Source organism: Pimephales promelas, chromosome 4, assembly GCF_988280905.1.
Source record: "Pimephales promelas chromosome 4, fPimPro1.hap1.1, whole genome shotgun sequence".
Lineage (NCBI taxonomy): Eukaryota > Metazoa > Chordata > Actinopteri > Cypriniformes > Leuciscidae > Pimephales > Pimephales promelas.
In genome coordinates this window covers 45,949,488-45,962,005 of record NC_142772.1, presented here as the reverse complement: position 1 = coordinate 45,962,005, position 12,518 = coordinate 45,949,488, and the positions used below count along the sequence as shown (strand labels likewise).

At 37.0% G+C, this 12,518-nt stretch overlaps 1 protein-coding gene across 1 annotated transcript in view; it reads right to left on the bottom strand.

Moving 5' to 3' along the window:
• rictora (RPTOR independent companion of MTOR, complex 2 a) overlaps positions 1-12,518 on the bottom strand; it is a 41,084-nt gene that overhangs the window by 2,709 nt on the left and 25,857 nt on the right. Inside the window, exons 32-36 of the mRNA XM_039659364.2 lie at positions 7,100-7,277; positions 5,387-5,471; positions 3,271-3,483; positions 785-937; positions 68-191 (exon numbers count right to left, since the gene is read on the bottom strand). Coding sequence (XP_039515298.2) covers positions 68-191; positions 785-937; positions 3,271-3,483; positions 5,387-5,471; positions 7,100-7,277 — 753 coding nt within the window. The remainder of the gene's footprint in view (positions 1-67; positions 192-784; positions 938-3,270; positions 3,484-5,386; positions 5,472-7,099; positions 7,278-12,518) is intronic.

Genomic DNA, 12,518 nt, shown 5'->3' with positions numbered 1-12,518 from the left:
GGAAGTAACCAGCCAGTGCCAATTCTCTTCAATTAGACATTCTCTGGTATTTCTCAGATGCTCTTACGTCAGCAATCCGGTTTCGTGTCCTTTGGTACCGACCGAAGAGCTGAGGTTGATGACGAGCCGCAGAACCTCTTTCCTCAGCAGAACTCTGCAGGCTGGACCGTCCTCAGATATCGCCTTCCCACCTACACACACACACACACACACGTTCGATTTTCATGTTTTATGGGGACTTCTCCATAGACATAAGGACATTTATACTGTACATTACACTAATCCTACTCCTAAACATTATCAAAAACTAAAGGGGACCAATTTTTGTGGGGATCTGTTGTCTCAATGACATGGGGAATACCTGACCAACACACATACAAGTTCAAGTTCAAAAAAGTTCAAGTTCAATTTACGTTATTTATACCCAAAGGTAGATTTTGTTTGCAGTAGAAAAATAAAAGTGCACAAAAGTGTGCAAAAATACACACATTTGTTTTTCTATCAAGGACTTTCCATTGTTTTTTATACTGAACTAAGGATATTTTACTAACACTCTATAATAATAAGGTTTAATTTGTAAACATTAGTTAATGGATAATGTTAGTCGTTATAACTAGCATGAACTAATAACAAGGACAACATTTGTTACAGTATTGATTAATCTTTGCTAATGCTCGTTCATTGTTTGTTCACGTCAGTTCAAAGTGCATTAAGAAATACAACGTTTGATTTTAAACATGAAAAACGTGAACTGGTCTTGTGCATTGATGGGCTCTGATCTCACCCAGTATGATCTCTGCACTGGGAGTGCTGCTGGCCGAGCCCTGACTGACGGCCGCGTCGCTGCAGCCCGAGATCCCAGAGAACTTGGACTGGGCGACCACCTCTAGGTGATTGTGGGAAGGCTGGTGCCACTGAGAGAACCCTTCAGTCAGATCTGCGGGAACACAAGACTAAATGACACATTTCTACCCAAATCTGGAGACTGTAGGACCGACACTGGGGTTTAAACCTACAACCTTTCCAGCCACCACATCCCACTAACCAACACCATCTCGAAGAACACTTCCAGGCAGGAAAGCAGCAGTATCATATCATTCATTCACAAAAATTATAAGATGTTTAAAGGGTTAGTTCACCCAAAATTGAAAATGATGTCATTAATGACTCGCCCTCATGTCGTTCCAAGCCCGTAAGACCTCCGTTCATCTTCAGAACAGATTTAGTCCGACATCTTTCTGTCCCTCCATTGGAAATGTATGTACGGTATACTGTCCTTGTCCAGAAAGGAAATAAAGACATCATCAAAGTAGTCCATGTGACATCAGTGGGTTAGTTACAATGTTGTGAAGCATCGAAAATACATTTTGGTCCAAAAATAACAAAAACTACGACTTTATTCAGCATTATATTGTCTTCCGGTTCTGTTGTGGATTCTGGCGTGTGTCTGGTGCGGCTGAGCTTCGGTTACAGTCTGAGGGAGACGCACGCTGTACAAAACAATCTTCACAAACATATCTAAGGATTTTCACACAGAGGAAGACTTGCATTTTTTTTGCCCAGCCATATTTATTTGAACCCGAATACACAGACGCACCAGACACACATTGCAGCGTCACTGGATCCACAACAGAACCGGAAGACAATATAATGCTGAATAAAGTCGCAGTTTTTGTTATTTTTGGACCAAAATGTATTTCTGATGCTTCAAAACATTGTAACTAACCCACTGATGTCACATGGACTACTTTGATGATGTCTTTATTTCCTTTCTGGACGAGGACAGTATACCGTACATATATTTTCAATGGAGGGATAGAAAGCTCTCGGACTAAATCTAGGATGTGCAATGTAATTTTTATGGTGAGAAGATGTTCTCACATGTTGCCTTTTAACATTAGAGCAAATGTAATGAAATCACTAGTGTTGTCACAGTTGGATTATTGCTCAGAGGTTTGGTCAAGTGCTGCTGTGACACATATTATATCAGATTTACAAATGGTCCAAAATAGAGCAGCACGATGTGTACTTCAGTGTCCTTTTGGAACTAATGTGAACTGGATGCATAATACACTGTCCTGGTTAAAGGTAAAAGAAAGATTTACAGTTTCTTTGCTAAATTTAACAAGAATGATTATTTTAACTAAATCTCCAAAAGCACTTTATTGTAGGTTGAACTTTAGTCCTGATGAGCACCATTATGCCACTAGACATGCTACAGAGGGTAGGTTTATACGAACAAATTATGGAAAGAGAACTATGTTGTATAAAGCAATGTTCTGTTGGAATAATTTGCCCAATGACATTGTCAATGCACACAGTAAAAGTCAGTTTAAAGTCCTTTTAAAAAGGCATTTGATTACGAGTTAACATGTATTGCGAATGATAAATTGTATTATTCTATCAATTATTGCGTACAGTATCATGGCCAAATTGTATAAATGTATTTTTGTAACAAATGATTATTTCATATCTAAGAAGTAACTAGGTTTTGTGTATATGGGTGTATGTTGGATTTGGTTGTAGGTATGTATGAGTAGGGTTGGCTATCGAGAATCGAGTATCGATTGGAACCGAGACTAACTTTTCGTTTTTCCCGGAATCGTTCAAAAGTTAAAATTTCGATTCCTAGTTTCGATATTCACAGTCTGCCGAGCGGAAGAAGAAACCGCTGAACAACACCAACGAAGAAGCGTCTACCGGAAGTGTTGGCATAACCGCGCGAGTCGAACATGAGTACATTACGTCGGCGATCCAAAGTGTGGCTTCACTTTTCTAAAAATAACGAAATCTCGGCAAAATGCAAAATTTGTGACAAAAGGAGTATTTGTGACAGGAGTATTTCCTTCAGAAAGGCCGTTGGTTAGCAAGGTTAGCTAAACTTTTTTGACCCTGCCTCTTAAAAGAATCGGAATCGAGAATCGTTAGGAACCGGAATCGAAACAAGGAATCGGAATCAGAATCGTTCAAATTCAAACGATACCCAACCCTAGAGTAGGGGTGATTAGTTTTGAAAAATGTAATGCACTGAATATTGGTGTAAAAGTTTTGTAAGTGGCATGTTGGTTTGAATCGACTCCAGGAAGAGTAGCGGCTCGTGTGCAGCTAATGGAGATCGAAATAAAAATAAATAAATAAATAAATCTAAAATATCTTAAACTGGTCTTATGGGCTTGGAACGACATGAGGGTGAGTGATTAATGACATCATTTTCATTTTTGGGTGAACTAACCCTTTAATGAAGATTGAAATGCTGTAATTGTGAGTCACCTGTGCGAGAGTGTGTGTTGTTCAGGTGGCTGTGCGTGTGTGAGCCGAGGATGGTGAGAGCGCTGCAGTAGAGGCAGTTCTGCTCCGTGTGCTCCAGTAAGCCTGTAGTCTCCTCAGAGCCCAGCATGTGGCGCTGCTCCGACCGGCTGCTGTTCAACAGCTCTGTTATGCTCACCTGAGCCTTCAGAGGACCGCGACACGAGTCTAAGAAACCTACGAGCACAGGCGGGGAAAACACACAGATTAAACTGGTCAAAAGTCATAGTAAAGACATATAATGTTCCAAAAGCTTTGTTTTTTTTACTTTCTGTTCATCAAATATTCATGAAAAAAATATTAACAGTTTTCAACAGATAATAGTAAGCAATGTCACAAATCAGCATATTAGAATTATTTCTGGATGATCATGTGACACTGAAGACTGCAAATTTCAGCTTTGCATCACAGGAACAAATTACATTTTACAATATATTCTGTTTTGGATATTATTGATATTTGCCCGTTTCAAAGAAATGTTATTTGGCTTGCTTTTAAAGTAACGCCACATATGCTTAAATATAAAAACGCTTGAATGCTATGAGTGGAAAGTATCTAAATACTTGGGTGTAAACAACGGCATTTGACTTCCTTTGTGACAAAAGAAAAAGTGTGAAACTTAAGTTTGTGAACTTCCTGTTTGTAACCAACAACAAAGGTCAATGACAGGCCACACAGGGTGAAAAGAAAGTGTTAAAGAGCCCCTAGCATGGATTGTTGAAAATGACTGTTCATGTAGTGTGGAATATAGCTCTAAGGGAATGAAAACATCCTGCAAAGATTTATATCTGAAAGTGCACCGTATATCTTTTAACAGTGAGAGTCGACTCTGAGTCTATGAAATGAATTGTTTTTGAAACGAGTCATTAGCTGTTACATCGTGACGTAGAGGTCATTGGCCGCTCCCAACAACTGCGCGCGCAGACTTGAAGTGACGTCTCTCGAACACATTCAAATACTTCAGCAGAATCGCATCATGTCGAGAAGACGCTGTGTTCTACATTGCAAAGACAGTTCAGCCACTTGTTTTCATTGCCCAGGGACGAGCATGTGAAGAATCAGAGGTCAGAGTTCATATTTGCAACGATACCACAACAGTATAGCCCGAACCTTGTGTTCTCATCATTTTAATGACGAATCATTCAAAAACATAATTCAAATGTGGATTCACAAGCCGGTTGTTCCCGAATGAGGGCTTAGTATCCAGTGTATATGGATCAGGTTCGACCTCCTTCGAATCACAATCTGTAAGTATTATTAATAATGTTTGCTGTTATGTTTTCTGTAGCATGCACAATATAGTTATATTGTGTTGTGTGTGTTGTGTACACTCCGCGCAGCTTCTAAGCGAGGTAAAGTTAGTTTTGTTTTTGATATTCACCAGACATTCATTGAAAAATGGCAATTACCTCCTAAACGACTTAGCCAAATATGACTTATTTGCTCTATATAATAAGCACTGCCCCTCAAAAGCCGCCGCAATGTGAGTTTCGCCGGGAAAGTTCGCTCTTAACGGAGACGCGAGTAAGGGACCGTGTGGAAAGTGCACTTTTTCTGACACGTTTGTTCAAACACTATATACAACTTTCAACACTAGACAAGCTATAATCCTGGTGATGGGCGTTCCGTTGCTGACAGTCTCTGCCTACGGTTTCCCAATAACAACTGACTGGGTCATTTGACCAATCGCCGCAGATTAGCGTCACTCAAAGGAGGTGTTTGGGAAAATGAATCGTCGAACGAATCATTTGGGAGTCGTTGATCAAATCAGTTCAAAATAAATGCATATTATAAGACAAATAAAGTGTTTATCCTTGCATGCACGTTAAACTGTTTTTGGGAACTCCTAAAACAAAAATAGGAACATTTCAAATGCTATGATAGGGGCTCTTTAAAACCAAGCGGAGGTGAAAGTATTGAAGGTTACAGTACAGAAGGATAGAAGTGCTAGAAGAAGACAAAAGCGTAGGCAACAGTGGAAGTTGATGAAAGAAATGGAATTACCCCCCAAAAAGTGTTAAAAGACAGAGGAGTGATGATGCCTGCATTAAGCATGAAGTACACCTGATACCCTACATACCATTTGATTCTCCAAAAAGAAATTTGGACGATTTTTCTTCAGCAGGAGGGCTCGTTCTCTTCTGGAAATATGATGTTTCTTTAATCTAAAAATCAGATCAAATCTTAAATGCAAGTAATTTACACTCAACACAATTGACCTATGGCTAAGCCACGCCCTCAAACGCGATGAGCCAATCACAGTGCGTAGCTAACCCAATACACTCTGACATTCTCTGCTTCCACGTCCATTGAAATGCACTGCAGTTAGTTCGTTTTCATCCGTTTTTTTCTTGTCATTTTAAGTTTAAAATGGTCAAATGGTGTGTATGGGGTACATGCAACTCCGACACTAGGTGTCCGAGAGGCTGGGCGACGCAGTGTATTTATTTACCCTTTCCCAAGCCACATCTCAACCGAGATAAGTGTCTGCTCTGGATTAAGTTATGTGATTAAGTTAGACACAAAACCAACTAAACGTGCATAAATTAAACAACGATGTCTACATCTGTTCTGTCTACAAGCTATTTGAATGTTATCTTTAAAATCTCTAACCAGTGTTGTAGTCGAGACCACCTCACTCGAGTCCGAGTCGACACCGAGACGAGAGAGAGTCGAGTCCGAGTCAAGACCGAGTCCATAGAGAGTCGAGTCCGAGACCAGAGACGGTCGAGTCCGAGTCGAGACCGAGACCAGTGAGGGTTGATTACCTAATTTACTTTTATTTACTTGGAGAAATCCTTTTTTTTTTTCTTTTTTTTTTTTTTACTGAATTTACTTGGAGTTTAAAAAATATGATCAGTTTAGGGTAAAAAGGCCACATAGTAGGTGGTGTTAAAAGTAATTTTATTACAATTTGTCATGCGCAGTTGCGCACTAGAAAATCACCAATCACTGGGCGTGTCAATCAATTTAAAGAAATATTTTATTAACATACATTAATAATCATGAAAAATATTTTTAATTGAACTCGAGTGGACTCGGGAATAATTCCGAGTCCTAAAAAAAAAAATGTTCAAGTACGAGTCAATTGCGAGTCCAAATGGACACGAGTCCATGACAAGACCAAGACCATTAAAATATGGTCTCGAGACCGAGTCCGAGACGAGTCCGAGTCTCGAGTACTACAACACTGTCTCTAACATAACGTGAGGCTAACGTAAGACTAACATTAGAAAACGTTAACGTTAGCTTCTAGCTGCGTTGTAAGCTTCATTTACGTATCTGTAAATAACCGAGATAACAAACGTTAACAATGTTGTGCTGAATGATTCATGTAAATACTGTAGCGCCAACGTGGTTTATCACGTTTACACTGTGACCTGTTTTGTGACATTTTTGCCTGTAGCTGAAGCTTTTCATCGACCTTCTCAACAATAAAATGATTAATATAACCCGCCAATGCATAGTTAAGGCCCTTTAGGTGACTTCGAGATGATATATAATCTTTCTGTCTCCAAAAATCACCAATTGCCTCCTGTGAAATGTCTGGGGGGGCGTGGCTTAGCCATAGGTCAATTAAAAGACCTACAGGAACATCAAAGTGTTTTCTGCAAAAAAAAACAAAAAAACAAAAAAAAAACAGAGAACGGCTCTTTCGACAGCTATATTTTTCATTTTTTTAGTCGCCATGGTATAAGTCTACTGGTATATTTTTAACTCATTTTGTCATCAAATTTGCATAAACCTCAACATACACCACATAATAAATAAAAGTACACAACACAAAACAAACCTGAAACATTTGGTTGATGTCAAGGGGTAGCGCGAGGCCAATGTAGTCCTCACTGCAGCCATAGGTGGCGCTAGAGACCATAGAGCGCAGGGAAGAGGAGCGCTGCAGGGTGGAGTGATTAATCGGACTCAGCAAGTCCTCCTTATCCAGAGACACGAAACTCAGAGCTTTCAAAAACCTGTCAGGAGAGCGAACACAAGCACACGCACTGCGAAACATTAGCTCGGAAACGACAAATCTTCAAGTAGACTTTTGCTTTTATTGAAATGGTCTACAAAAACAACAACTTTTATGAAACAACAAAAAAAAATATTTTATACCTACTCCTGGACATCCACCTTACTTCAGCAAGTCATTTTAATCCCAACACAAAACACCTGGATGTAATTGAGTAAACAAAAAGGCTGTATCCAAGAACACAAAATTAACAGTATGCAAAACCACAATGGAGTGCCGAAGTTACGACGTCACTCTGTAGGCCAAAACGCGGAAGTGAATTAGCATTTTAGCATTACGGTTCCCTCGCTCTAAAGCCTATGGGATTTTTGAATGGGTTTTTGCTAAATCGCCTGAAATAAGGTCTGTGGTGAACAAAGCCTCTAAATATTTTCACGTTTTGATCTATGACATAGAACACACAGTTATAACCTGCTTGTGGTTTTTTAAACTTTATTGTGTCTGATTGTGTTTTTTAAAATCTTTATATAGGCTTTAAAATGTATAAAATTTGGATTAACTTGTAAAGATTATCTTGCTAGACAAAACGTGTAAGGGTCAAAGGCTTTTTTTTAAACACAGATCCTATTTTTTGCGATTTTCCAAAAGTCTATGGGGAAAATGCATTGCTTTTCGACCGAGGCGAACCCAAGCGCCGCTAGCTTCCGAGTTGTCCTACAAAGTGACGTCATCACTTCGGCACTCTATTAGTGCATACCAAATCACAGTGTGTGTGTGTGTATATATATAAGGACTGTCAAGCGATTAATCGCGATTAATCACATCCAAAATAAAAGTTTGTGTCTACATAATATATGTGGGCGCACTGTGTATAATTATTTTATATATATATATATAAATACACACATGCATGTATATTTAAGAAAAAAAAATTATTTATTTATAAAATATTGATATTTATATATAATATAAATTATATATACATCTATATACAGGATATACATGAAAATATTTCTTAAATATATACAAGCATGTGTGTGTATTTATATATATAAAATAATTATACACAGTGCACCCACATACATTATGTAAAGACAAACTTTTATTTTGGATGCGATTAATCACGATTAATTGTTTGACAGCCCTAAAATATATATATATATATATATATATATACACTGTTCTCCAAATAAACTGTTCCTGGTAGATTTTATAAACAAAACCCCTGTCACAACTACATTATCTGTGAATAGAAAAGATATTTCTGTCTGTTTAGTAGTTTGAGTCGAGTTTGTATTGGATCTGCAGGAGTAGATTGAGCATCCCGGGTCAGCACGACATCAACTAGGTTTGCTGCTTTCCTAAAGGACTGTTTCTACAAGCATCTGACTGAGTTTTAGAGACGCGCACTAGTATCCCAGTCACTCAACTCTTTCGCTGAATGAGTGAAAGATGGAGAAATCATTTGGGGGGAAATGACTGGAAGTGTAGTCGCATGAGACAGGATGTTGCCATGTACTCTACAGCGTTTCTATGATGGAAACTCTACGGTGGTCCGAGCTAATGAAGGGATCTACTCTTGAGCTGCTCTACCCACCATGGCGCAAGAGTTCTGGACACCCTGCGATGGGAGTTGAACGGCCCAGAACACCTTCTATGAGACAGCAAAAACACCCTGAACTTCAATTGCACTTACACATATACAGTGTGTGTGAATGTCACAGACATGTCAAGAACCAACAAATATAAAATATATATATGTTTTGTAAAAAATTATTTATTATACATTACATAGTTAAATATGAATTATTAAATTATATTATTATTAATAATAACAAATTATATATATATATATATATATTATTTTTTTATGGTAAGAAAATATAGGTCATTGAGACTTTTGGACCATTATAAAATATATATATATTTTGTAAAAAAAATATATTTATTATACATTACATAGTTAAATAAGAATTATTAAATTATATTATTATTAATAACAAATTATATATATTAGTTTTTTTTATGGTAAGAAAATATAGGTCATTGAGACTTTTGGATCATTACATCATAACACATTTTTCATAAAAATCTACTAGATTTATTCTTATTATCATTCTCATTTTTTTTTTAAATTCGTATTGCTACTTTTTAGATTTTCATTCATGTTGTTGATAAAATAAATGTACATTACAGTAATCTTTTCATAACATAAATTACCATAATTTTATTATAGTAATTCAGTAACATAGGCAGTACAAAACAATTTATAAAAACTTGTAAAAATATATATATAAATAATATAAGTAATATATTTAAATTATTATATTTTATACACATACATAAGTATATAGATATACAGAATGTTTGAATGTATACACACCATGTACATACAGTGATGTGAATAAGTTTGGACACCCATGCTAAAGTTGCCTAAAAATAAAAAAAAAATAAAAAATCATCTTTTGGAAATTGATCTTAATGCCTTAATTAAAAAAATAAGGAAAAATCCAACCTTTAAGGACACCAATTTTCTTTGTGAATGAATAATGTATCATAAATAAATAAATGTTCTTCCTTAAAATACAGGGTTCTGTATTTTAAGGAATTCTGATTCTGATTTGATTTCTCAATGTTGCTCTTGATGCGCGAATGGACTCAAAGTGTTCAAGCGTTTAACTATACGCGGTAGGTGTGAATTTGACGCGCTATTCGCGTCTGGTGTGAACGCACAGGCAACTTTAGCATGGCTGATCAAACTTATTCACATCACTGTACATATATATATATATATATATATATATATATATATATATATATTAGTGCTGTCAAACGGTTAAAATATTTAATCGAGATTAATCGCATTAATGTCCTAGTTAACTCGCAATTAATCGCACATTTTTATCTTTTCAAAATGTCTTTTGATTTCTTTTTGTTACATTATTTTTTTCTCATTTTAATGCTCTTATCAACATGGAAAAGTGGAAAAATTATTATTGAAAATAACATTGGAATAGTGTTCAATTTCACACTAACATATATAAATAATCTCTCACACAATGTAACACTGTCTATCAATAAAAGGGTGAAAAGAAATACTGACGAGTTACTAATATTGACGAGGGGGTGGAGAATTCGCATCATCTGTGTGTGTGTGTGTGTGTGTGTTTGCTTTGCCATCATAAAGTGGTGTTTCAGACTGGACGTGCTGTGATGATGATAGCTCAGTTCACAACAACAAAACACACTTATCACTTGGTCTTGTCAATGGGACAATTTGCCAAATTTTTAAAAGTAAACTTTCCATTCAGAATTTTAGGGCATCCATTTCAGCGTCTCGCGCTCGTCATCCACTCAAAAGTAACGTTACTATTTGGCCGGCTCGCAAGCCGAAACGAGTGTGTGCGGCACAAAACGTCCTCGCGCTGCGCTCTGAATCCCATTCATTTCAATGGCTTGCGCGGCGCGAGGACGTTTTGTTGCTTCTTCGACCAAAGCGCAAGCGGATCTAGACCGGAAACAAAACAACAGGCACGCCGCAAACACACGTTTCGGCTTGCGAGCCGGCTTTGAGTGGATGACGAGCGCGAGACGCCGAAATGGATCATGACGCATGCCGCGTCCTGTTGCAAAAGCATGTGAAAAAACTACAAAGTTTGCTAGGACAAAAAGACCGTTAATCACGCGATAAAAAAATGAACGCCGTTAAAATAGGTTTGCGTTAACGCCGTTAATAACGCGTTAAACTGACAGCCCTAATATATATATATAGAGAGAGAGAGAGAGAGAGAGAGAGAGAGAGAGAGAGCAAGAGGGTACTCAAAAATAATTATGTTAAAGGACAACTCCGGCGCAAAATGAACCTTTGGTCTAATTACACATTGTTACCTAGTCAACCGTTATCAGAGATTTGTTTTCATGATTGCCGAATGTAAATAGTTTTATCTCTAAAAACAGTTTAGCCTATAACGCTAGTATAATGCTAGCATATGGGGCATAGAGTAATGACAAATAAAAATCGCTTGTTATTACCACTAACAAGGCTCAAAATAGCCCCACAGTAACATGACAGCATAACAAGGGTTCCTACATTCAAACCGAAGCATTGAGAACTTTGTCAGTGTCCATACAGTTTAATAAGAAGATATTTTATACACACAGTCAACTTCGGGAATACAGGAAGAAGCCATCTTTGAAAAATAGTCTCTACCAGTCGATCTACGAACGCCGATCCATGTGCGCTGGTGAGATGTGAATAAGGTGATAATGTGAGCGAGAACAGTAGGCTACGTGTACATATTGAAGAGAAGAAAACGGTTTGTGTTTGTGTTTCTACTGGAAACAACGGACCATATGAGATTCTGCACAGTTCAGCGCACATAGATCGGCGCTCGTAGATCGACTGGTAGAGACTTTTTTTCAAAGATGGCTTCTTCCTGTATTCGCGAAGTTGACTGTGTGCAGTGTTGGGTGTAACTAATTACTAAGTAATTAGTTACTGTAATTTAATTACTTTTCCCTTGAAAATGTAAAGTAAGGGATTACTCTTCATTTATCTGTAATTTAATTACAGTTACTTCTGATGTAATTGAGGTAAATACTGTGTATAGATCAATCCGATCTCACAGCGATTCGTTTGCATTTTATGAGGCGTCTAAATATTACGACCGCACTCGTATAAACTTGTATGAATTATTGTAAAATATGTATGAAAAAAGTGTGAAATGTCATGAGATCAGACATAAAACAATAGTGGGTTTAACATCAAAATGTATTGTCTGATGTTAAAAAGTATGTTTTTATAATGTAACCTTCTCCACCTTGGTCTGTTTAAGGATAATTTATGCAATTTTATAGTATTTATTTGAAAGAATTAAAACAGTTTCAAGTCTATCCTTGTATTATTCAGCTGGTTGAGATTGATATGGGATTTTGAAAGTAATTAGTAATTAAAAGTAATTAAATACTTTTTAGAGAGAGTAATTAGTACAGTAATCTAATTACATTGTTGAAGAGGTAATTAGTAACTAGTAATTAAGTACTTTTTTAGAGTAACTTACCCAACACTGACTGTGTGTATAAAATATCTTCTTATTAAACTGTATGGACACTGACAAAGTTCTCAATGCTTCGGTTTGAATGTAGGGACCCTTGTTATGCTGTCGTGTTACTGTGGGGCTATTTTGAGCCGTGTTAGTGGTAATAACAAGCCATTTTTATTTGTCATTACTCTATGCCCTAT